At 58.9% G+C, this 19,719-nt stretch overlaps 1 protein-coding gene across 2 annotated transcripts in view; it reads left to right on the top strand.

The window, feature by feature from the left end:
- LRP1 (LDL receptor related protein 1) overlaps positions 1-19,719 on the top strand; it is a 78,334-nt gene that overhangs the window by 12,638 nt on the left and 45,977 nt on the right. For both annotated transcript variants that reach the window (XM_057700853.1, XM_057700852.1), the window contains exons 4-15: positions 806-925; positions 2,253-2,381; positions 2,502-2,765; positions 11,264-11,426; positions 11,536-11,758; positions 12,790-12,979; positions 13,449-13,592; positions 14,718-14,954; positions 16,166-16,346; positions 17,220-17,442; positions 18,544-18,745; positions 19,069-19,194. In XM_057700853.1, coding sequence (XP_057556836.1) covers positions 806-925; positions 2,253-2,381; positions 2,502-2,765; positions 11,264-11,426; positions 11,536-11,758; positions 12,790-12,979; positions 13,449-13,592; positions 14,718-14,954; positions 16,166-16,346; positions 17,220-17,442; positions 18,544-18,745; positions 19,069-19,194 — 2,202 coding nt within the window. The remainder of the gene's footprint in view (positions 1-805; positions 926-2,252; positions 2,382-2,501; positions 2,766-11,263; positions 11,427-11,535; positions 11,759-12,789; positions 12,980-13,448; positions 13,593-14,717; positions 14,955-16,165; positions 16,347-17,219; positions 17,443-18,543; positions 18,746-19,068; positions 19,195-19,719) is intronic.

Below are 19,719 nucleotides of genomic sequence, written 5' to 3' on the forward strand. Positions count from 1 at the left end.
TTAGTGCCTCTAAACGTCTTAGCATCTCAGGCAGCACTCTCTCCTAGGTGGGAGGGGGGTAGCAGGGGTGTGAGACAGCTGGACAAAAGGGTCTTTGTGGCCAGGCCGCCTGGCCCCACGCAAGGCCATTAATTGGGTCGCTGGTCTTGGGGCGGGACGGGGGGGGGGGCCCGCGGCTCTCCCACCTCTTCCCCCTCCTGTCTCATTCCCTTCTGTCTCCCCCGTGGAAGTGGGTCAGTGGCAGGAGGAAGATTAGAGAAGGATCCCGGGGGAGCCAGTTTTGCCTCTTCTCTTCCCCTCTACCTGGACCTTGGGCCTTCTCTCTGAGGCGTCCAGGGCTTAAGGGATGGGTTTCAGGGGTGCCTCCAGACCAGAGCTGGGTTCCTGCACGGAGAGACTCGATTCCATGCCAGTTCTTCACCCTCAGCCCTGAAACCAAGCCTGTAGTCCTTGGGCAGCGCAGGCAGGAGGCGTGTGACGGGGGTGAGAGTCACCGTCCCCGCTTCCTGTTGACCCCAGCAAATTGCCAGACCCCCTCTCCACGGGGACGGGGGGAGCCCAGGGCAGCCGGAGCAGGGAGCTGTGGGTTCTAAGCCGTACGTGGCCGTGTGACCCTGGACCTGTCTCCTACCCACCCTTGGTCTCAGTGTCCTCACTTACAGATCATAGTTGATGCTCCCCAGCCCCTTCATCTCTGACACCGCAGGCCTCGGAAGGGGTTTCCGAAGGGTTGGGGGGAAGGTTGAAGTCTGGGTGTGGCTGCCAGGCCTGGGGGCCTGAGTGTGTGTTGCCTGCCCCCACACAGAGCAGCGAGCGCCGTGTTCTCTTCTGGGCTGCCAGCACCACTGTGTCCCCACACTCAGCGGGCCCACCTGCTACTGCAACAGCAGCTTTCAGCTACAGGCAGATGGCAAGACCTGCAAAGGTAAGTGGGCACACGGGCGCATGCTGGAGGTGGGGGGCCTGCTGGGGGCCGGGGGCGGTGGGCTGGACGGGGGAGGAGAACGTGATGGAAGGTGCAAGACAGGAGGCGGGGCTACATGCCTTACAGCCTCAGGGCATGACTGTGGGCCCTAACCACTTGCTTCCACCAGACCTTTTAAAATTCATCTTAAAAATTATATAGGTCAGGGACTTCCCCGGTGGTCCAGAGGTTGAGACTCCGTGCTTCCAGTGCAGGGGGCACGGCTTCAATTCCTGGTCGGGGAACTCAGATCCCACGTGCTGCGTGGTGTGGCCAAAGAAAAAAAATTATATAGGTCACATATGAATTTTCTGTAAAGAAAAAAATTAAAGCATTACAGATAAAACCAAAGTCCCCTTTGACAAATCCTCTTCCGGAATCGTCTTCCGTTCCAGTCCCTTTCCCATTTCTCTGGAGGTTGACTCTGTTAGCATTTTGCTACCTCTCCGTCCAGGCCCTTCTCTGTCCATGTATACACATCCTCACGGAGGATCTAATTGAAAGTACTGTTTGTGTGCATGTGATCTTTTTTATGTAAATATCATACTGTACATATTTTTTTTCAGTGTTTTCACCCAATATGTTCTAGAGATTTTCCCACGTTAATATTGTAGAGATCTACCTCATCCCTTTAAAAACCACTGTGATATGTGACTATTACCACAGTTTTCTTGGCCATCTCCCTTTTAACGCGTAAGCTGTTCCCAGTTTCTGTCTGTTACAAACAATGCAGACTTTTCTGTTTTAAGTTTACCTCCCTGGGGTCTTTGCACAAATGCCACCTTCTCAGAGAGGCTGTCCCTACTGCCCTAAAATCCCAGCCCCACCGCCTGCATTCTCTGTCCCCTTTCCCTGCTTAATGGTTTTCCGTAGCACCGGCCACTTTCCCTTGCACTGGCTCTGGTGACATGCCTTTTTGTTTTATTATTGTAATAACAATATTTCATTTATTATCAGAATTGAAGTTTTATGTGGATAGCAGTTTGAATCTGTTTTACTCACTGGTGTATCCCCTGAGCCTAGGACAGTACCTGGCCCATAGTAGGTGCTCAGGAAACCTTTTCTGATTGAATGGATAATTACACATGTGTGGATATTTCTCCAGGGTGGAGTCCAAGTCTGGACTCGCTAGGTGATGAAGTTTCCACGTTTCTTATTGTAATAGATTCTGCCAGCCTGTCCTCCGAAGTAGCTGTAGGGATGGACACACCCCTGTGGTGTCTGGGGGCACTCCCTTCCCTGCCCTCGGCACGCTGGAAATGACCACGCTCTCGCCTTCTCCTGGCAGACTTTGATGAGTGCTCGGTGTACGGCACCTGCAGCCAGCTGTGTGCCAACACAGACGGCTCCTTCACATGCGGCTGTGTGGAAGGGTACCTGCTGCAGCCAGACAACCGCTCCTGCAAGGCCAAGAACGGTAGGTGGGCTCACCTGTGGCCAGAAAGCTAGGCGCCCCCAGTGCTGTTCCCTGGTGGGAAGTGGCTGGAGAGGTGCCGGGGTCGCTTGCTGCACTGACCCTTCTCTCCTCCGTCTACAGAGCCAGTGGACCGGCCGCCTGTGCTGCTGATTGCCAACTCCCAGAACATCCTGGCTACGTACCTGAGTGGGGCCCAGGTCTCTACCATCACGCCCACTAGCACACGGCAGACCACAGCCATGGACTTCAGCTACGCCAACGAGACTGTGTGCTGGGTGCACGTCGGGGACAGTGCTGCCCAGACGCAGCTCAAGTGTGCCCGTATGCCTGGCCTGAAGGGCTTCGTGGATGAGCACACCATCAACATCTCCCTCAGCCTGCACCGTGAGTCACCTGCTCCGGCTCGGAGCGCAGGGGAGGCGGGGGAGGTGGGCGAGACAGAGCCTGTCTGGGACAGAGACAGAGGGATAGACAGGATGACCCTGATCTGGGGCCGCAGCCTAGACCAAAGCTCCTGACCGAGGCCGAGGCAGGGGGTTGCACGTGGTGACACGCGCTTGGGGCCGGAGCGGAGTTGACGGCTGTGCCTCCTCCCGTCTCTCTGAGCTGAGTCTCTGATGGCTTCTGCACTTCTGGCTCAGGGCAGAGAAGGGCCTCCCAGGAGAAGTGGCCGAGGGGGCAATGACTGGTCAACCTCCAGAGACCAGGGACTGTCCCTTTTCAGAGGGAGGAGTGTTGATGAATCCTCAGAGGGGCTTTCCCACACAGCGAGAGCCAGAGCAAGGGAGAGAAGGGGCCTGGAGCCGGAGGAACCGGGACAGACTCCCTGCTGCTGCATGGCTGTGAGGGTCCTGGGGCTGTTTCGGGGGTGCGGTGGGGGGCTTTGTGACAGGAATGGGCCCAGAGGAGGAGCTGTGAGCGCTGGGGATATTCCCCTCTGGTCTCCCTCCCTAGGCTGTACGTTGCTGTCTCAGACATGGAAGGTGGGGTGGTGCTGGGGATGGGGCCAGGGCGTAGGTCCACTGCCTGGAGCCGTCCTGCTCATCTCAGATGCTGCTAAACAAACAAACAAAACATCTGGCATCATCACATTTCCAGGAAATGCACCACGGGGCTGAGAGGGGAGGTCTGGCCTGTGGTTGATCTGACCCCTGAGAGAGAGAGAGAGAGAGAGAAACTTGATCAGTGACCTTGAGTACACCAGAACTCCCTGTCTCCGCTTTGCTTTCCTAATCTGCATAATGGGTTTGAGCTTGTCTGGCAAGATCAGATAAGTTGAAGTGAAAGCCAGAAGTAACTAGAGGCCAGTGCACACAGCGTTTAGGGTGGTGAGCCTGGGGCCTGTCTAGAATATCTTGAAGTTCCTTCACTGGGTCCCCACGCGATGGTCCCCACAGAAGAAGAGCATCGCAGGAGGACACAAGGGCTCCGTTCTGCAAGGAGCAGGGGTGCCTCTGAGAGCTCCTGCCCCCCTGTAGCCTCGTCGCGCGGTCCCCCCCTCGGCGGCAGCCCCTCCAGGGCGTCCCAGTAGGGTCCTTGGGCTGCTGGTGACCGAGGCTCACCTGTGACAGACCCGTCGTCCTCGGAGTGCTGGGCTGGGGGCTGCCGCGCCTGGCCGCCTGAGCTCGTGAGGGGTGGGTCGCTCAGGGGACGCCACGGTAGGTAGGCTGGGATGAGGGTGAGACCCCATGAGACAGCCGCCTTCTCCCTGTTCCTTGTCGACAGCCCCACCCAGCAGGCCTGTCCGGGCACACGGCCCCAGCGGTTCCCTCCCTGGCCCTGCCTCAGGGCAGCCGATGGGCTGACGGGCCTGTGGACGGGCGGCTGGTAGGGTGCCCTGGTGGGAACCTTTCCCGCCTCTGCTCTGGCCTGGCCCCCCTGCCGCCCTCCTCCCCAGAAGAAGCAGGAAATAACCTCAGGCGGGTACCCCTCCCTTGACAAACAGAGCCTTGCCTTCCAAGGCTGCTAGATTCATTGGGCCCCTCTGGGGCAGAGTCCAGGAGGCCAGGGGAGACTAGAAGGTTCTGGAAAGAAATGCTCCTGGGGTGAATGCATGGGTTCCTCTTGCCCCGGCCTCTGTCGCCTCCTCCTGCCCTGCCCCCACCCCACGCGCCATGCCGCCTGAGTGTCTGGCTGTCACCCTGAGGAGGGTTGTTTTGCTCTCATCCCACAAACTAATTATGGGCCCTGAGCTGGGGATGTCGGAAGTGTCTCTCCCCAGCACCCTCCCGCCAGCCCCGGCTCACCCCCTTCCCAGGAGAGGTTGACGGCTCCGCCCCGCTGCGCAGCCTGGCTGGTCCCAGGACTCACCTGGGCGCGCGCGCGGGCCTGCTGGCCTGTCATGAGCTCCCCCAGGGGCAGGGAGAAGAAAGGCTGCTGCTCTCTCCTGCTTTCTCTCTGCCCTCTGCGGGGTCCCTCCCTGCAGTCGTGCCGTGCTCGGCGGCCAGTGACCTCCATCGGACCCCTGGGCCGAGCCCCGCACGGGAGGGAGGAGTCTGACGAGGGAGAGGTGCTGGAGCCCAGAGCCCCGCGACAGGGAGAAGCCCGCCTGCTGGTGTGGGAAGAAGGGGGAGCCTGCCCTGGAGAAAACTCTGGAAACAGAAATAGAATAGAAAGAAGGAAGGAGGCCAGGAAGTGAGCCTGTTTCACATGGGTCCTGGGGCAAGTGTGAGCCGGACCTGCTCTGCGTCCTGAGCCCTCGGAGGGCCCCGCCCAGGCCTCCACAGCGGCCACTGTGGCTTCATGAGAGGCTCTGCGGCACAGGCTTCGGAGCGAAGTCCTGCCTTTTCCCATCTGAGCGCAGCTCCTTCCCTCTTGTTTCCACTCAAGAGTGGGGAGAGACCCGCTCACCACATCCCCATTCGTTCTGGCGGTGGGGGGTGTGCGTGTGTGTCCCAGCCCTTCCTCCCCCAGCCCGTGTCTCTCATTGGCCTGGGTGGGGGGGTAGTTCTTGGGGACTCAGTCCTCATCTCTTCCCCTCGCTCCTGGGATGTAATCCCAGCGTCCATCCTCGCCTCTGCCGCTGCCCCAGCAGGACAGGGAGGTCTGTGTGGACTCTGATCCCGTGTCTGGAGAGCATGGTGGGGAGAGCCCGGAGACCCTCGGGGAGGACCGTGGCCCACCCCCCAGGGTTTACTACTGCCTTTCCCAGAGCGGGAGGGCCTTGATTTTTAGGTTGTGTATGGACATGCATTTTTATTATTATAGTTATGTTTTTATTTAATACCCGTTAAGAAACTCCTACAACTAGCATATCAAGTCTATGAGTCCACAGATTGTTTAGGAGGCAGAAAAATACAAGTGAGTTGATGTAAAGAAGTGGTAGGTAAGCGGCAGAGCGAACATAAGCGTTCTGAAAGGAACAGACGGAAGACTGAGGTTGTGGACACTGAGGCCCAGAGGGGTCCACAGGCCTGGCCTGCCCTCCCTACCCCCCACCTCTGACCACCCTCTCAAGGAACCTCAGGCCCTGTCCAGCCCCCTGGAGGACCACTCCTGGGCAGGGCTGGAGGTCACGTCTACCTGGCCCCACCCCACCACAGCCCTGCATCGTCTAGGCTTCACGCCTCTGACCTGTCCTCCCTGAGCTTTGAGAATGTTTCCACAGTAGAAAGAATGAGCACAGACGGCAGGAGTGGCGCCCTGGGAAGATGTGTGTGTGGTGAGGGGGTGGTCCTGGGGCCGCGTATAGAGGCCTTGAAGGACGTAAGATTTGCTGAAGTCACTTCGTTTGGGGCTGTGTATGAGGGGATGCTCTGGAGGGGCCCTCAGGGGTCCTGGGGTTTCTTCCCTGCACCGTGCTGCGTGGGGAAGGAGGAGGTTGGTGGGGAGGCCTAGAAAAGGCCTCCTAGGCTGCAAGGTTGCGAAATGGGTCCCCAAGTCCAGCTGGCCAACTTCACTTTTCCCGCCCGCCCTCCCTCCCTCCCTCGTGTGTGTGTGTGTGTGTGTGTGTGTGTGTGTGTGTGTGTGTGTGTGTGTGTTTAAAATCACAACAGGAAATAGGGCAGTGATTTGTCTAGAGGTGGGGCAGAGAGAGAGAGGGAGAGAGTAGCTCCGCTGGGTCTGATGAGCTGGCTTCCCCGCTGGAAGCGGAGCTGTCCTCCCGCCGAGCTGGGCCCCCCAGGCCCTCTCAGCCCCCTCCCCGGCCTACAGAACACTTCCAGTGTCACGGATGAAAACCTGCCACCCGCTTCTTTGGCCTTTCTCACCCGCTGGGTGTCAGAATACTGGGGGCTCTCGCCAGCCCACTCTGGGCTTGGGCCCCTGCATCCCGGTGCTTTTCCCACTCTCATTCCGCGTTTCCTAACCATTTCACGGCCCTTCTCTCCTCTCCCTGGCCAGGCCAGCCCTGTGTCTCCCGGCACCGCTCCAGCCCAGTCCTCTCCTCCCCCGCTGTCTCCTTGAAGTTGCCTCTCCACCCAGCCTGCTCCCAACAACCCCCTCCCTGTTTTCAAGCCAAAGGAAGTAACTTAAGCAAGAGAGATGTGTTTTAGAGCCCAGCAAGAATTTCCCAATCGTGGGAAGACCCTGGTTCTGATTCTGAATCAGAGCTGCAGTGTCCAAGCGTCTCATCCCCAGGACCCAGGACTGAGAGCCTGTGTGGACCCGGGCCAGGCAGGGGAGGGGAGAGGGTCTGGAAGGGGGCCCAGGGACAGAGCTGACCCGATGTGGCTGATCCCCAGACCTGCTGATAGGACAAGAAGCGCTGAAGTCAGGACCCGGCAGCAAACGGGGGCGTGAGGACACGCCACGTAGCAAAGCTTCGGCCAGGCCTGCGCGGCGGTCTCCTCTCTACCTGCAAAGGCCCCGACTCCCAAGCGTCTCCTCCCGCCCTTGGGTGAGATCCCAGAGTGGCTCTGACAAGCACGAAGGTTGCCTGACAGACCTCTTGTCCCACTGTCTTGGGCATCCTCAGGCCAGAGAAGGAGGATCCCGGCAGGGGAAGGAGAGGAAAAACTTAAGTCCCAGCTCTAGCACAACAGAGTGAGCGCTCCGTACTCACCAAATATTTGTGGAATGAATCAGTACGCGTGTGCCAGGCGCTGGGGACACAAAGGAGAGACAGTGCCCTGCCTTCACAGCATCGGTAGTCAGGTCAACGGGCTGTGATGAAAGGGGCTTATGGACGCCTGCAGTACAGAAATCTTCCTTCCGGGGGCCTGAACCGTCTTGAAGAATAAAGAGTAGGTGTCAGCCCCAAACTGCCCACCTGGAGGGCCTGCCTTTAGTCAGGAGGCCACAGGGCTCTGGCTGGAGGCGCAGGTGGAAGAGGTAGGGAAGGATGGAGTTGCGGTGAGGGAGGACCATGTGACGGTGGGAACAACAGCTCCCGGTTGTGGGATGTTTATCGTGTGCCAGGCCCCGTGCTGAGCGCTGTTAACGCGCCATCCCATTCTTCAGATCAGCACACTGAGACTCAGAGACATCAAGTGACGTGCCCATGGTCCCACAGGTGGAAGGTGACAGAACCAGGAGTCAGGCCCAGGCTGTCCGTGTCTGGAGCCTGGCTAGGCCGGGGCGGTGCAGAGGGGTGGGAAAGGCAGGGAGTTTCCTGGAATAAGGGCAAGAACCCAGTGTGTTCACTGGGGATGCGGTTAAGATGGAAATGGGATTTTCCTTCCTCATCCAGGGGCCTTGTACCATAGTCTGCAATCTTTGGGTGTGTGGCTGTGTTGGGGGATATTTCCTCAAGGCATAGAGGCTCTTTTCCTTCCCCAGAATTATTTTAGGAAGAGTGACTAGAATCCTGCACGAAGGTCTTCTTGGGAATGGGGTGGGGGCTGTTGTTTTTGGAAAAGCAGCCGCGGTTTAGGGAGACACCTCTGGGATGATGTGAAGGATAGAGACGCTGAGAAGAGCCGGGGCTGTGGGAGCTCCGCGCGCTAAGCGTCGCGGTGGGGGGCGCAGGGAGGGCTCAGCAGTTAGAAACGCGCAGCCCAGGGCTATTCTGGGCCTGGAACTGAAAGTCCTTTGCGACATCCCACGCAGGCTGTGGTCTGTGCTCTGTCTCATTGCCCTTCCAGCTTCCTAGCCTCCCCCTCCGCGCTGGGATCCCTAACCCCGCAGCCCGCGGAGCAGCCTCAGGCTCCTCCCACCACCACGCAGCGTCCCTCCCCTTGGGTTTCCAGGATTCTCCTCTCTTCAGGCTTTGGGGTCTTTGGCCAGAGCCCTTCTGCAGCGATCTGCGAGGTGGATCAGTCCTGAGAAAGCTAGGCCACGAGGCGCCGGCTGCCCTCTGGGTGTGTAGGGCCAGGATATCAGGTCCTCCAGACCGAAGCCCAGGACGCCACGTGCTCCCTCCATGCCCCAGGACTGCGGGCAGTGGCCCAGACGCCGCCTGCGGGGAGCCCGGGAGGGGAGGCGCCCTCTCCCACGTTGAGCCCATCTCACTCCACTTGGAGTGGGAAGAGTGGCCAAGCGTGTGTGCGCGTGTGCGTGTGTGCGTGTGTGTGAGTGTATGTGGTGGGGGCAGGCAGAGGAGTCTGGACTTCAGAAGAGAGGAAAATAACGTGGTGGAGGAGGTTGCATGACAAAGGAGTTTTGCTTGCAACTAATCGTCTCCAGCTGCAAAAATACCAAAGGGGAGCCCAGGCCGGGCTGGGGCCTCCAGTTCTTGCCAGGTCCTCTCCGGCTGCTGCGCGGGGCCCTGCCTGGCCTTTGGGAGGCGAAAGGGAAGACCAGCCAGGGGTAGATAGATATCTGAGAGCGGGACGATCCCTCTGCCTGCCTTCCCGGAACTGCAGGGAACCCAGGCCAGGAGGGAGGCTTGAAGGTTGGCACATCCTGAGGCTGGAGGGGAGGGTGGAGCTGCACCTGGTGTGGGGGGGCATCAGATCCCTTCAGGTTGCTTCCTCCTCCCCTCTTGCCAAGGGAAGTGTGGATGGGGGAACAGGGGCAGGGAGTTGCCAGCCTTGGAGCTGGGCAGTGACTCAGGGAAGCCTCAGGAAGTTGGAGAGAAGGACGCAGCTGCACCAGCTGGTGCTGGGGAAACAACTTCGAACGATGAGGTTCGTCCACATGCCAGTTTCCTCTGGCCACGGCCCAGCAGCGTTCATTTTCACCTGTTTTCCCTGCGGTAACCGTGCGGGGTAGCTTGCTCGCCTAACGCCTGCACTGGGCCCTCTTCCTCCCCGGCCTGGGACCCAGGCATCCGGGCTGCCCTGCCCCCTGTCTCTGACCTCGTCAGGATGGGGCAGTCCTGAGGCCCAGAGGAGACGGTGACTGAGTTTAGGGGCACATCAGCAGTCACGGGGCATACCTCATCCCTGGGACCTCTTTCTCCAGTCATCTTGGGGCAGGGTTCAACGGGGACCTGAAGAGGAAACTAGTTTGATGAGAGTCTCAAATTGGCTCTTTCCCTTCCTGCCTCAGCCCAAGTCCTGTGACTGTGAGTCAGTGTCAGGCCTGGCCAAGTTCCTTGGGAGCCACGTTCCTGTTCCCTTTGCCCCCCACCCGCACCCACTGTTAGGAAACAGCCCCTGACGCCCTGTGGGGAGAGGGGAGGGTTAGGGAGGGAGGAGCAGGAAGCCCCGTCCTTATACCTGTGGCTGTGCAGGGATCAAATAATTCTTACCAGGTTGAACTTGGCTAGTGGGGATTTCAGTAAAAAAAAAAAAAAGGACGTTTCAGCCAAAGCCAGGTGGTCCAAAGATTGCTTTACCTGCTGGGGAAACTGGTGGAAGTGGCATGCAAGGCAGGGGTCCCGGGGAGTCATTGTCTTGGGAGTTTCCCAGCCTGCAAGAGGCATCACGTCTGGTAGTGGTCGTTGCAGGGGGCAGTGGGTAGATGGGAGCCAGTGGGTCCTGGAGAGAAGGAGCCCCCCTCCCCCACCCCAGGAGGCCAGCAGGGGTCCCATTCGCAGACTTCCTGCTTCCTAGACTTCCTGCTGCCTTTGTTCCATCCCTGCTCTCTTAGGCCCTTTTTAAAAGGCCCAGTAGACCTTTTGAATGTGGGCACCTGGTCTCCATCCTTCTCCCCGACTCCCACCCTTCTGAAGCTCCCCCACTTTCTGAACCATGCTTCGGTTTACCTTCAGAGCCCTTTGATAGCGCTCCTCTGCGCTCTCTCCTCCTCCTCCCTGTATCTCATTCCCCGCTCCTTCCCGCCCTCCCAAGGACTGGAGGAAATTGAGCAATAGGGACGGTGAAGAAACGGGCTAGTGGAAGTGAGTACACGAAGTCTGGCCTGTGTCACTGGTTCCAGTCTTTCGCCACCGTGGACCTGCCCTTTTCCATCTCCTTGGGCCCCATGTTGGGACATGCTCTTCTCTCAGATGGGATTTATTGATGGATGCCCTGCTTTTCCATTTTTAAAAGTCATACAACCCGTACAGCTTCCAGTCAGTGCTCCGGGCTGGCGCCAGTTAACTTGACTCGCCATACAAAGATGGTGAAAGTCCAGCCAAAAGCAGAGATGTGTGATGTTTTATTAGCCTGAGTGCTCTTATCTCAAGTAAAAGTAGATTTTAAAAGTTCTGGAATGAGCTAGTGGACCTGTCCTCACTGCCTTTTGGAACCCAAAGATGGTCACATTCACGCAGGGCCGGAGTTGGGAAACCCGTCCGTCAGCCAACCAGCCAACGGTTACCCAGTGCCCCTGGGTGCCCACCCTGAGCTCAGCAGGGGAGCAGGGCTGTGTGGAAGGTCTCAGAGACTTCTCTTTGGAGAGACCCTATTGGTGAAGGGTGGCCAAGAAAACAAGGCAAAATGTGCCACTGCCAATAGCTCCCTTAGGAGCTCAGGGAGGAGAGATGGGCATGGCCTGGGTGGTGAAGGAGGGCACCCCAGAGGAGATGAGCTTCCTGCGGTAGGCTCTGCACCAGCAGAGGGTGGGCATGTCTGTGGGAGGACCTCCCCCGTAGCCCTTTCACTCACACTCCCCAGACGTGGAACAGATGGCCATCGACTGGCTGACGGGCAACTTCTACTTTGTGGATGACATCGACGACAGGATCTTTGTCTGCAACCGAAACGGGGACACGTGTGTCACTCTGCTAGACCTGGAGCTCTACAACCCCAAGGGCATCGCGCTGGACCCTGCTATGGGGTGAGTGGGGCAGGAAGGGGCGCCGGTCCTGGAAGGGGGAGGCAGAGGCTGTGGTAGAAGGGAGGGTGCCCCGTGTCCAGACCCCACTGAGTGTGCCGTCTGCCCGCAGGAAGGTGTTCTTCACTGACTACGGGCAGATCCCCAAGGTGGAACGCTGTGACATGGATGGGCAGAACCGCACCAAGCTGGTCGACAGCAAGATTGTGTTTCCTCACGGCATCACGCTGGACCTGGTCAGCCGCCTGGTCTACTGGGCCGACGCCTACCTGGACTACATTGAGGTGGTGGACTACGAGGGCAAGGGCCGGCAGACCATCATCCAGGGCATCCTGGTGAGGAGGACGTCTTGGCCGGGGAGCCCTTCTCCAGGCCTCCCGGGAGGCGGGGGACAGTACGGGAGTGCGGTTGTCCTGAGCCCTCTGGTCGGGGGGGGGGTGGGCGGGGGCACCTGGGGGCAAGGAGAGGATGCGGCTTCCGCTCAGATGGCCACAGTCACCTCAGAGACCACCTTTTACTTCCCGTTTCTCATTTGATCCTTACAACAACCTCCTTGGAAATAAGTGGGCAGATGGTTCAGTCCCCTTGCAGCAGCTGAAAAAAGGCAGGGTTCAAAGAAGTTAAGTGATTTGCTTGAGGTGACACAGCTGGGAAATAGCACTTGAGCCTAGACTAGAAGCCCTTCCAGCTCAGAGGTGGCACCTCTATTCTGGGATAATTAGGGTGACCATCCATCTCGATTTGCCTGTCCCAGGGTTCGCCCTGGAAGTCCCCTGGGCCAGTCTTGGGCAAAATGGACAGTCTTGGACAGTGGGTTACCTTAGATACATGACGCAGGTAGCAGGGGCTGTTACCAGGCTGGCTTGGGGCCATTCTGTCCTCTCAACCCTCCCAAAAGCGGGGTGCTAGAGGCAGGCTAAGAATGTTCTCTGTGAACAGAGTGTAGGCCCCAACCCCAATTCAGTGCAGCATCTTCCCATCATCGAATGTGGGCTGGATTCTAAGAGCGATGTGGTTCCTGCCCTCAGGGCGTTGAACAGAGAGGGTAGAAGAAATCCACAAATCACCAGACAGTGGATTACAGCCAGAAATCGAGTGTGGAAGGAGAGACCATCATCTCTGGCTAGAAGATTCCAGAAGCCCTTCAAAGAGATGCTCTGTGGGGGATGGGTGGGATTTGACAAGCAAACCTCAAGAACAGGATAGTCCAGAGGAGATAGGAGCACAGCACAGAGTTAGACAGCTGTGGAATGAGTTCGGGAATGCAAGTAATCCATGTCTGGATGAGAAGCTGCGGGGCTTTCCAAGGGCAGAGGGAGGATTCTCTTCTCTTCTCATGTTGACCGTTCCTGCCTGCCCATCTCAGATCGAGCACCTATATGGCCTGACCGTGTTTGAGAATTATCTCTACGCCACCAATTCGGACAATGCCAACGCCCAGCAGAAGACAAGCGTGATTCGCGTGAACCGCTTCAACAGCACCGAGTACCAGGTCGTCACCCGTGTGGACAAGGGAGGTGCCCTCCACATCTACCACCAGCGGCGTCAGCCCCGAGGTGAGCGGGGCTCCACGGCCCCTCCAGGAACCCCCGATTCTCTCGTGTCATGACTGTTTCTCCTAGTCATCCACCCCAGACTACCTGCCCTCACCCATCTTCTTCCCCGGCCGCCCCTTCCTGCCCTCAGCCTCCAGATCCCACCCCCCCAGGAAGCCCTTGCCCCTGTTCTGCTCAGGACTTGGATCACCTCTCCCAGGTCCCAGGCTTGGTCTAGAGTAGAAGCACCTGGCCGTGGGCAGCCATGAGACTCTGTCCCCTGACCACCTGAGAAGTCCCCACGCGAGAGTCTGAAGGCTGGGTCGTGTCAGGGCTGAGCAATGCCAGTCCTGTGGCTTCCACATCCCCAGAGGGAGCAATGGGCACAGAGACTGCAGCAGGAGGGAGGGTGGTCAGATTTCAGGAAGCCTCCTCAAGGCCTGGCATGGGGGCTGCGAGGGGTGCTGACCAGCCCTCCACCCTGCCCCAGTGAGAAGCCACGCCTGCGAGAATGACCAGTACGGGAAGCCGGGGGGCTGCTCCGACATCTGCCTGCTGGCCAACAGCCACAAGGCGCGGACCTGCCGCTGCCGCTCCGGCTTCAGCCTGGGCAGCGACGGGAAGTCATGCAAGAGTGAGTGACGGGGAAGGGCTTGCGTGCCCGCTGGGATGGGACGGGAGGGTCCTCATCTGCCTCCCGTAGCCCAGCTGCTTCTGTCTGAGATGCAGAAAGATGGAGGGACTCCCCAAAGTGTCCCCGCGAGTGAGGGTAAGGGACGGGACTTGAACTCCCATCTGAGAGCAGGACTTATCCCGCTACGCGCCTCAGGCTCCAGAGGAGACGGTCAGCTGGCCCGTTCATCCCTTCGTTCCTTCATTCATCTAGCAAGTATCTAGTGAGCACGTACTGTGTCTGGCACTGTCCTGGCAGTGAGGGCTCAGCAGTGAACAAGACAGATGCTGTCTCAGGTTTCGCGGAGGTTATAGTCTGTCAGGGGAGGCAGACAGATGCATAGACAACTTTAGGTGGTGGCTGGTGTTAATGATGGTGGCGAAGCCTCCAACGTAGACATTGGTCAGGGAAGGCGTCTCTGAGGAGGTGAAGTTAGCATCCAGCCCTCTGCGGAGGGAGGCAGTGAATCACTTACCTGAAGGAAGAGCATTTCTGGCAGAGGGAATCTACCATACTGAGGCTCAGAGGCCAGGGTGAGCTTGGAGTGCTGGAGAGCAGCAGGGAGGCCGGGGCAGGGCGGGGGCCGTGCTGCGTGTGAGGGAGGGGGGATGAGGAAGGATGTGGGGTTGTATTCTAATTGGGATGAGAAGCCCTTGATGACTTTACACATTTGATTCACGTTTGTAAAAACAGTCATGCTGGGTGGAGGATGGGCAGCGGGGAAGTGACAGGAGGCTGTTTCTGTGGCGTAGGCAAGAAGCGATGTGGCTTAGGCTAGGGTGGTAGCAGAGGAAGTGGTCAAAAGGGATCCGATTCCAACATATCTGGGCCACTGATTTCACGGCTCAACAGTGAGCACTGACTGAAAACATGCTACTTGCTACTTTTACCCCATTTCCCAGCCCATAGAGTCATAAGAAAACCCCCCTAGGCGTTGTTCCCTGGGCCTTACATGCTTGTGTGTCTGTGCACGTGATACAGGCCCCCTACTGCCCCCCTACCCCCAGTACCGCCGGGGCATTGGCTGGGTGACGGCCGTGCACGCGCGCGCGTCTGACTTTGTGCCCCTCCTTGTGCCCGCCTTAGAGCCAGAACACGAGCTCTTCCTTGTGTACGGCAAGGGCCGGCCAGGTATCATCCGGGGCATGGACATGGGGGCCAAGGTCCCTGACGAGCACATGATCCCCATTGAGAACCTCATGAACCCCCGGGCCCTGGACTTCCATGCCGAGACCGGCTTCATCTACTTTGCCGACACCACCAGCTACCTCATTGGCCGCCAGAAGATCGATGGCACTGAGCGGGAGACCATCCTGAAGGACGGTAAGGCCCCCAAAGTGGGACGTGTGTGGATGGGACTCCCGAGGGGCAGGAGGCAATGTGGGGCCTGGGCATCTCTCTCCTGGTGCCCTCCCAGCATGGAGAGTCCCCTGCTGACTGGCTGACTGGGCTGGTTGGCATGGAGATGATGGGATAGACAGATTGACCCCTGGGTGACCCCTTCTTGGCTGAGCCGAAAAGAGGCAGGAGGATGGATGGTAAGGCAGCGTGGGCTGTCCTCGCCAGCCCTTGGGAAAGCTCAGGGTCCTCTCTGACATTGGCTCCAAGCCCTGGAGCTGCACACAGAGCACGGCCCAGGACAGGCCCAAGGCTCTGAATCAGAGCAGACACGCCAGCACACGTGTGCACACACAGAGTCTGTGCGGCCGGACCTCACGGCCACCAAGAGTGACATGCTTACTGGTCCTGAGAAAATTGTGTTTTGTGAATGGATTCCAGTTTTTCCCTCTGAGCTGCCCCAGCAGGTCAACAGTACATTGTCTTCTGAATATCCATCTGCGCAGCGGCTCTGGGCCCCACCTGAGGGTTGTACCATCCCTGCCAGGTGTTAGAAACTGCAGTCAGGGGCCCCAGGCTTTCTAACCAATCAGTCTGGCTGACGCCGGTTACCACCCCTTGCCCTGCTGCCCATCCCCCACCCTGTCTCAGAGAACCTCAGCAGTCAGCAATCATAAGACTTTGGGGAAATCAAAAGTAACTCCTCATCAGGAAAATATTGGGGTTCCCTATATCAGGGAACTGCTATTCAAGCTCGAGGTGAAACCTGTGACTAAGTGAAAAATCACTTCCTAACTTATTCATTTTGTTAGCTCAGGATTTTTAGGCCTGGGATATGGTGTCGCACTTGTACCCAGAGCCAGGTGCCTGTTGCTGCAGCTGTCCTCCCAGCTCAGGCCCCGACGTGCCCTCCCGTGTGAGCCCGCATGCGCCGCGGAGGTTTACTTGCTGCCACGTGCCTTTTTGAGAGACCCCGCCTCAACACAGATGTGGCAGCACAAATGAACTCCCCAGCTCCTTCCTGCAACCTCCCATCCCCTCCCATCCCATCCTCTCCCAGCCACTGTCCAGGGCACAGAAGGCCCCCTGCGCTGCCCACTAGCCAAGTGTTCCGAGGCGCAGGTATCCTGAGGGCCAAAAGCAGGCAGTCTTGAGCCTCTGCTGGGGCTCTCCCTCATTGCCCCCCACCCCCGCAGGCATCCACAACGTGGAGGGTGTGGCTGTGGACTGGATGGGGGACAATTTGTATTGGACGGATGATGGGCCCAAGAAGACCATCAGCGTGGCCAGGCTGGAGAAAGCTGCTCAGACCCGCAAGACCTTAATCGAGGGCAAAATGACGCACCCCAGGGCCATCGTGGTGGATCCGCTCAATGGGTGAGTCCTCGCAGGGCCTTGGTGGGGCGGGACCCGGGGTCCGCGTGGGCCCCAGGCCTGGGAAATGAGACCGAGTGGACTGGGAGGGTGACCTGGGCGGGCAGCCGAGGCGGGAAGCTGAGGCAAGAATTCAGCTGAAAGGGGAAAGGACGTCCCCATCTGCAGGGCGATGGGAGCGGCGCTCTGAACACATACGTGGAAGTCCGGTCCTGTCACTCCCCGCTCACAGCCCTTCGCCGGTTGCCCTGGCCCTTAGCAGCCCTGGGGTCCTGTGAGGTCTGCCTGCAGCTCGTTTGGCCTCATTTGCACCTCACTGCCTGCATTTGGAAGTCCTGTCCCCACTGCCTGAAGTCTGTTCCTCCAGCCAGCACCCCAGCTCTTCTTGCCTCAGGGCTTCTGCTCCTGGAGTTCCTTTGCCTGGGACTCCCAAGAGGCAGAGGTGCCTCCTTCTCAGCGTTCACATCTCAGCTCCTCAGAGAGGCCCCCCCCCCAGCGCTGCCCAGTCAACCCTCCATGCCATCCCCCTGCTCCGAGTCCCTCCAGACCTTTACCGCTCTCAGTTGTTTGCCACCCTGTTGGTTGACCTGTTTCTTGTCTGTGTCCTGGGTCAGACGTGAGCTCCACGAGAGCAGGGGTCATGGCCGCCTTGGTCTCCACGGGTCCTCCGGTGCCAGAATTGTGCCCAACTCAGGAGGCACTCAACAAGTATTTGTTGAATGGAGGAATGAACGAATGAAATTTGTGGGGCAGGGGTGAGCAGGGCAGGAAGACCCCGCTGAGGGGCTCTGGGATGGCCCACCTGGATTGGGACCACAGGGGAGGATGTTGATGGCAGCGGTGGCCCATGTGTTGCTGACCAGTCGCTGCCCACAGATGGATGTACTGGACTGACTGGGAGGAGGACCCCAAGGACAGTCGGCGAGGGCGGCTGGAGAGGGCCTGGATGGACGGCTCACATCGAGACATCTTCGTCACCTCCAAGACAGTGCTTTGGCCCAATGGGCTGAGCTTAGACATCCCAGCTGGCCGCCTGTACTGGGTGGACGCCTTCTATGACCGCATCGAGACCATCCTGCTCAATGGCACAGACCGGAAGGTGGGCAGGCGTGGGCCTGGGTGCGGGTGTTCACGTGTGCGTTGCTGGACCACATCTGCGTGCAGATGAGGCTGTGTGTCTGAATGAACGGGCGTCTGTGTGTATCTAGGCCTGTGTGCTTCGTGCGTGTCCCTGCGAGCCTGTGGGTGTGTCCCCCGCGTGCTCGTGGGCCCGTGTCTTGCACCGTTTGAGGATTGCTTCTATCAGAGTATCTCTGTGACCGTGCACATGGTCCGCAGGCCTGACCACCCGTGTGCACACCTGAGCACACGCGTCATGTGCGCCTCTGCCTGGTTGTGTCCAGACACGCAGCACACGCTGGCCGTTGCCTGCACGGTGTGCCTCGGTCCAGGTGCCAGGTGCCCAGAGACCGTGCGTGTGCCCGCTGGTCCGTTCAGGTGGCTGCGGGCTTCATTCGTGAGCCCCGTGCATGCCTAGGCGTGTGGACCAGGTTCTTTCACGGCACAGGAGGACCTTTACGATGTGGCCCTGGGCCATCTCTCTGGTCTTCTTCCCCCGCTGCTCCCTGCATCGCAGCACGTGGAGCAGCAGCACTAGACCACTTGGAAGTCCAGCCCACGTCAGCGTGCTGTCCTCTGCGCTGTTGCTCATGCAGGTCCTTCTGCCTGCACCCAGCTCCTCTGCCTGGCACACCGCTCAGGGGCCACCTCCGCTGGGGTGTCGTCTCCAGACCCCTCTGCCGCCTGGATGACCCTGGGTGCCTTTCCTGAGACCCTAGGCAGCTCCGGCAGAGGGACCGTATTTTTTCCATTTCTTCGTGCTACCTTAATAGACCCTCGCAAGGGTGCGGTGGCTGAAGACGCGACTGGATGGATTCCGGCGGTCTGCTCCCTGCGCACGTGCGCGCGTGTCGGAGGGATGCGAATGAATGTGAATCAGCCCCGGAGAGGCGTGTGGGCGAGCTCCCCATCAGCATCCTGCTGGGTTCGGGGCCTGGCACGTCACTGTGTGCAAAGCTCTCACCCTCAGGGGCTCCCACACCCAGGCCGTGGACACATGCGTGTACAAAACAGTGCCCCCCGGGCCTGCCTGAGGCCCCCCACTTGTCTCCCAGCTCCTTGGTGACCTCTCCTTTCCTAGATTGTGTACGAGGGTCCTGAGCTGAACCACGCCTTCGGCCTGTGTCACCACGGCAACTACCTCTTCTGGACCGAGTACCGGAGCGGCAGTGTGTACCGCTTGGAACGGGGCGCGGGAGGCACGCCCCCCGTCGTGACGCTTCTGCGCAGCGAGCGGCCCCCCATCTTTGAGATCCGCATGTACGACGCGCAGCAGCAGCAAGGTACCCCGGGGCTGGGGCGCGCGGCTGGGGTGGCCCCTGGATGGGGGGGAGGGCACTCCCCAGGGATCCTGGCTCTGGCCGCTGACGCTCTTGAGCAGAGAGGACCCCGCCCCAGGCTGACCTTCCGTGCCCCATCTCCCCTCCTGCCCCATGCCTGCATCTCCTCTTCTTCAACCCCTCCATGTTCGTTTTCTGTCTCCTCCTTTCAATGCGTCTCCTCCTCTGCCCTCTCGTCTCCCCTCGCTGGCCTTTCCTGACCCTGCTACACCCCATCCCCTGTCCTCCCCTCCTTCCTCCTCCCACCCGTGGCCCCTCCCTCACAGTGGGTACCAACAAATGCCGGGTGAACAACGGCGGCTGCAGCAGCCTGTGTCTGGCCACCCCTGGGAGCCGCCAGTGTGCCTGTGCTGAGGACCAGGTGTTGGACACAGACGGTGTCACTTGTTTGGGTATGAGGGGCCCAGCTGGGGTGGAGGTGGGGGAGCGGACCCCAGCAGGAGGAGGCCACCGTGTCCCCATCAGAGATAAAGGAGGCATGGAGGGCCCTGAGGGGGCAGTAGGAGGTGAGGGATGGGGTGAGAGAAGGTTCTGGGCGCTGAAGGTTTTTTTTAGGGGTACCTGAGTGATGAGCAGGACAGCTATGGAAAGAGAAAAACATTCTTAACTTCTTTTACATTTATCTCCCCGTTATTAAAGTTATACAACAATAGTTCAAAATATTGGAAATTAGAGGAGAGAAAAAAAGCCCAATCTTACCAACAAACACCACTATATTGTTAGGATTGTGGTAAAGGAACACCATCCTTCTTTCCTTGGGTGGGTTTTTACGTGGCGGGAACCATACTGTGTGTAAATGTTTTCTGCCCCCTTTGGTTCACACACGTCACAAGTTTTCTGTGTTACTGCTGCGTTCGTTTAAACAGCCCCATTTCTTAATAGAAGTGGGTCATACGCATTGTGAAAAATAACCGAAC

This window comes from Hippopotamus amphibius, chromosome 12, assembly GCF_030028045.1.
Source record: "Hippopotamus amphibius kiboko isolate mHipAmp2 chromosome 12, mHipAmp2.hap2, whole genome shotgun sequence".
NCBI lineage: Eukaryota > Metazoa > Chordata > Mammalia > Artiodactyla > Hippopotamidae > Hippopotamus > Hippopotamus amphibius.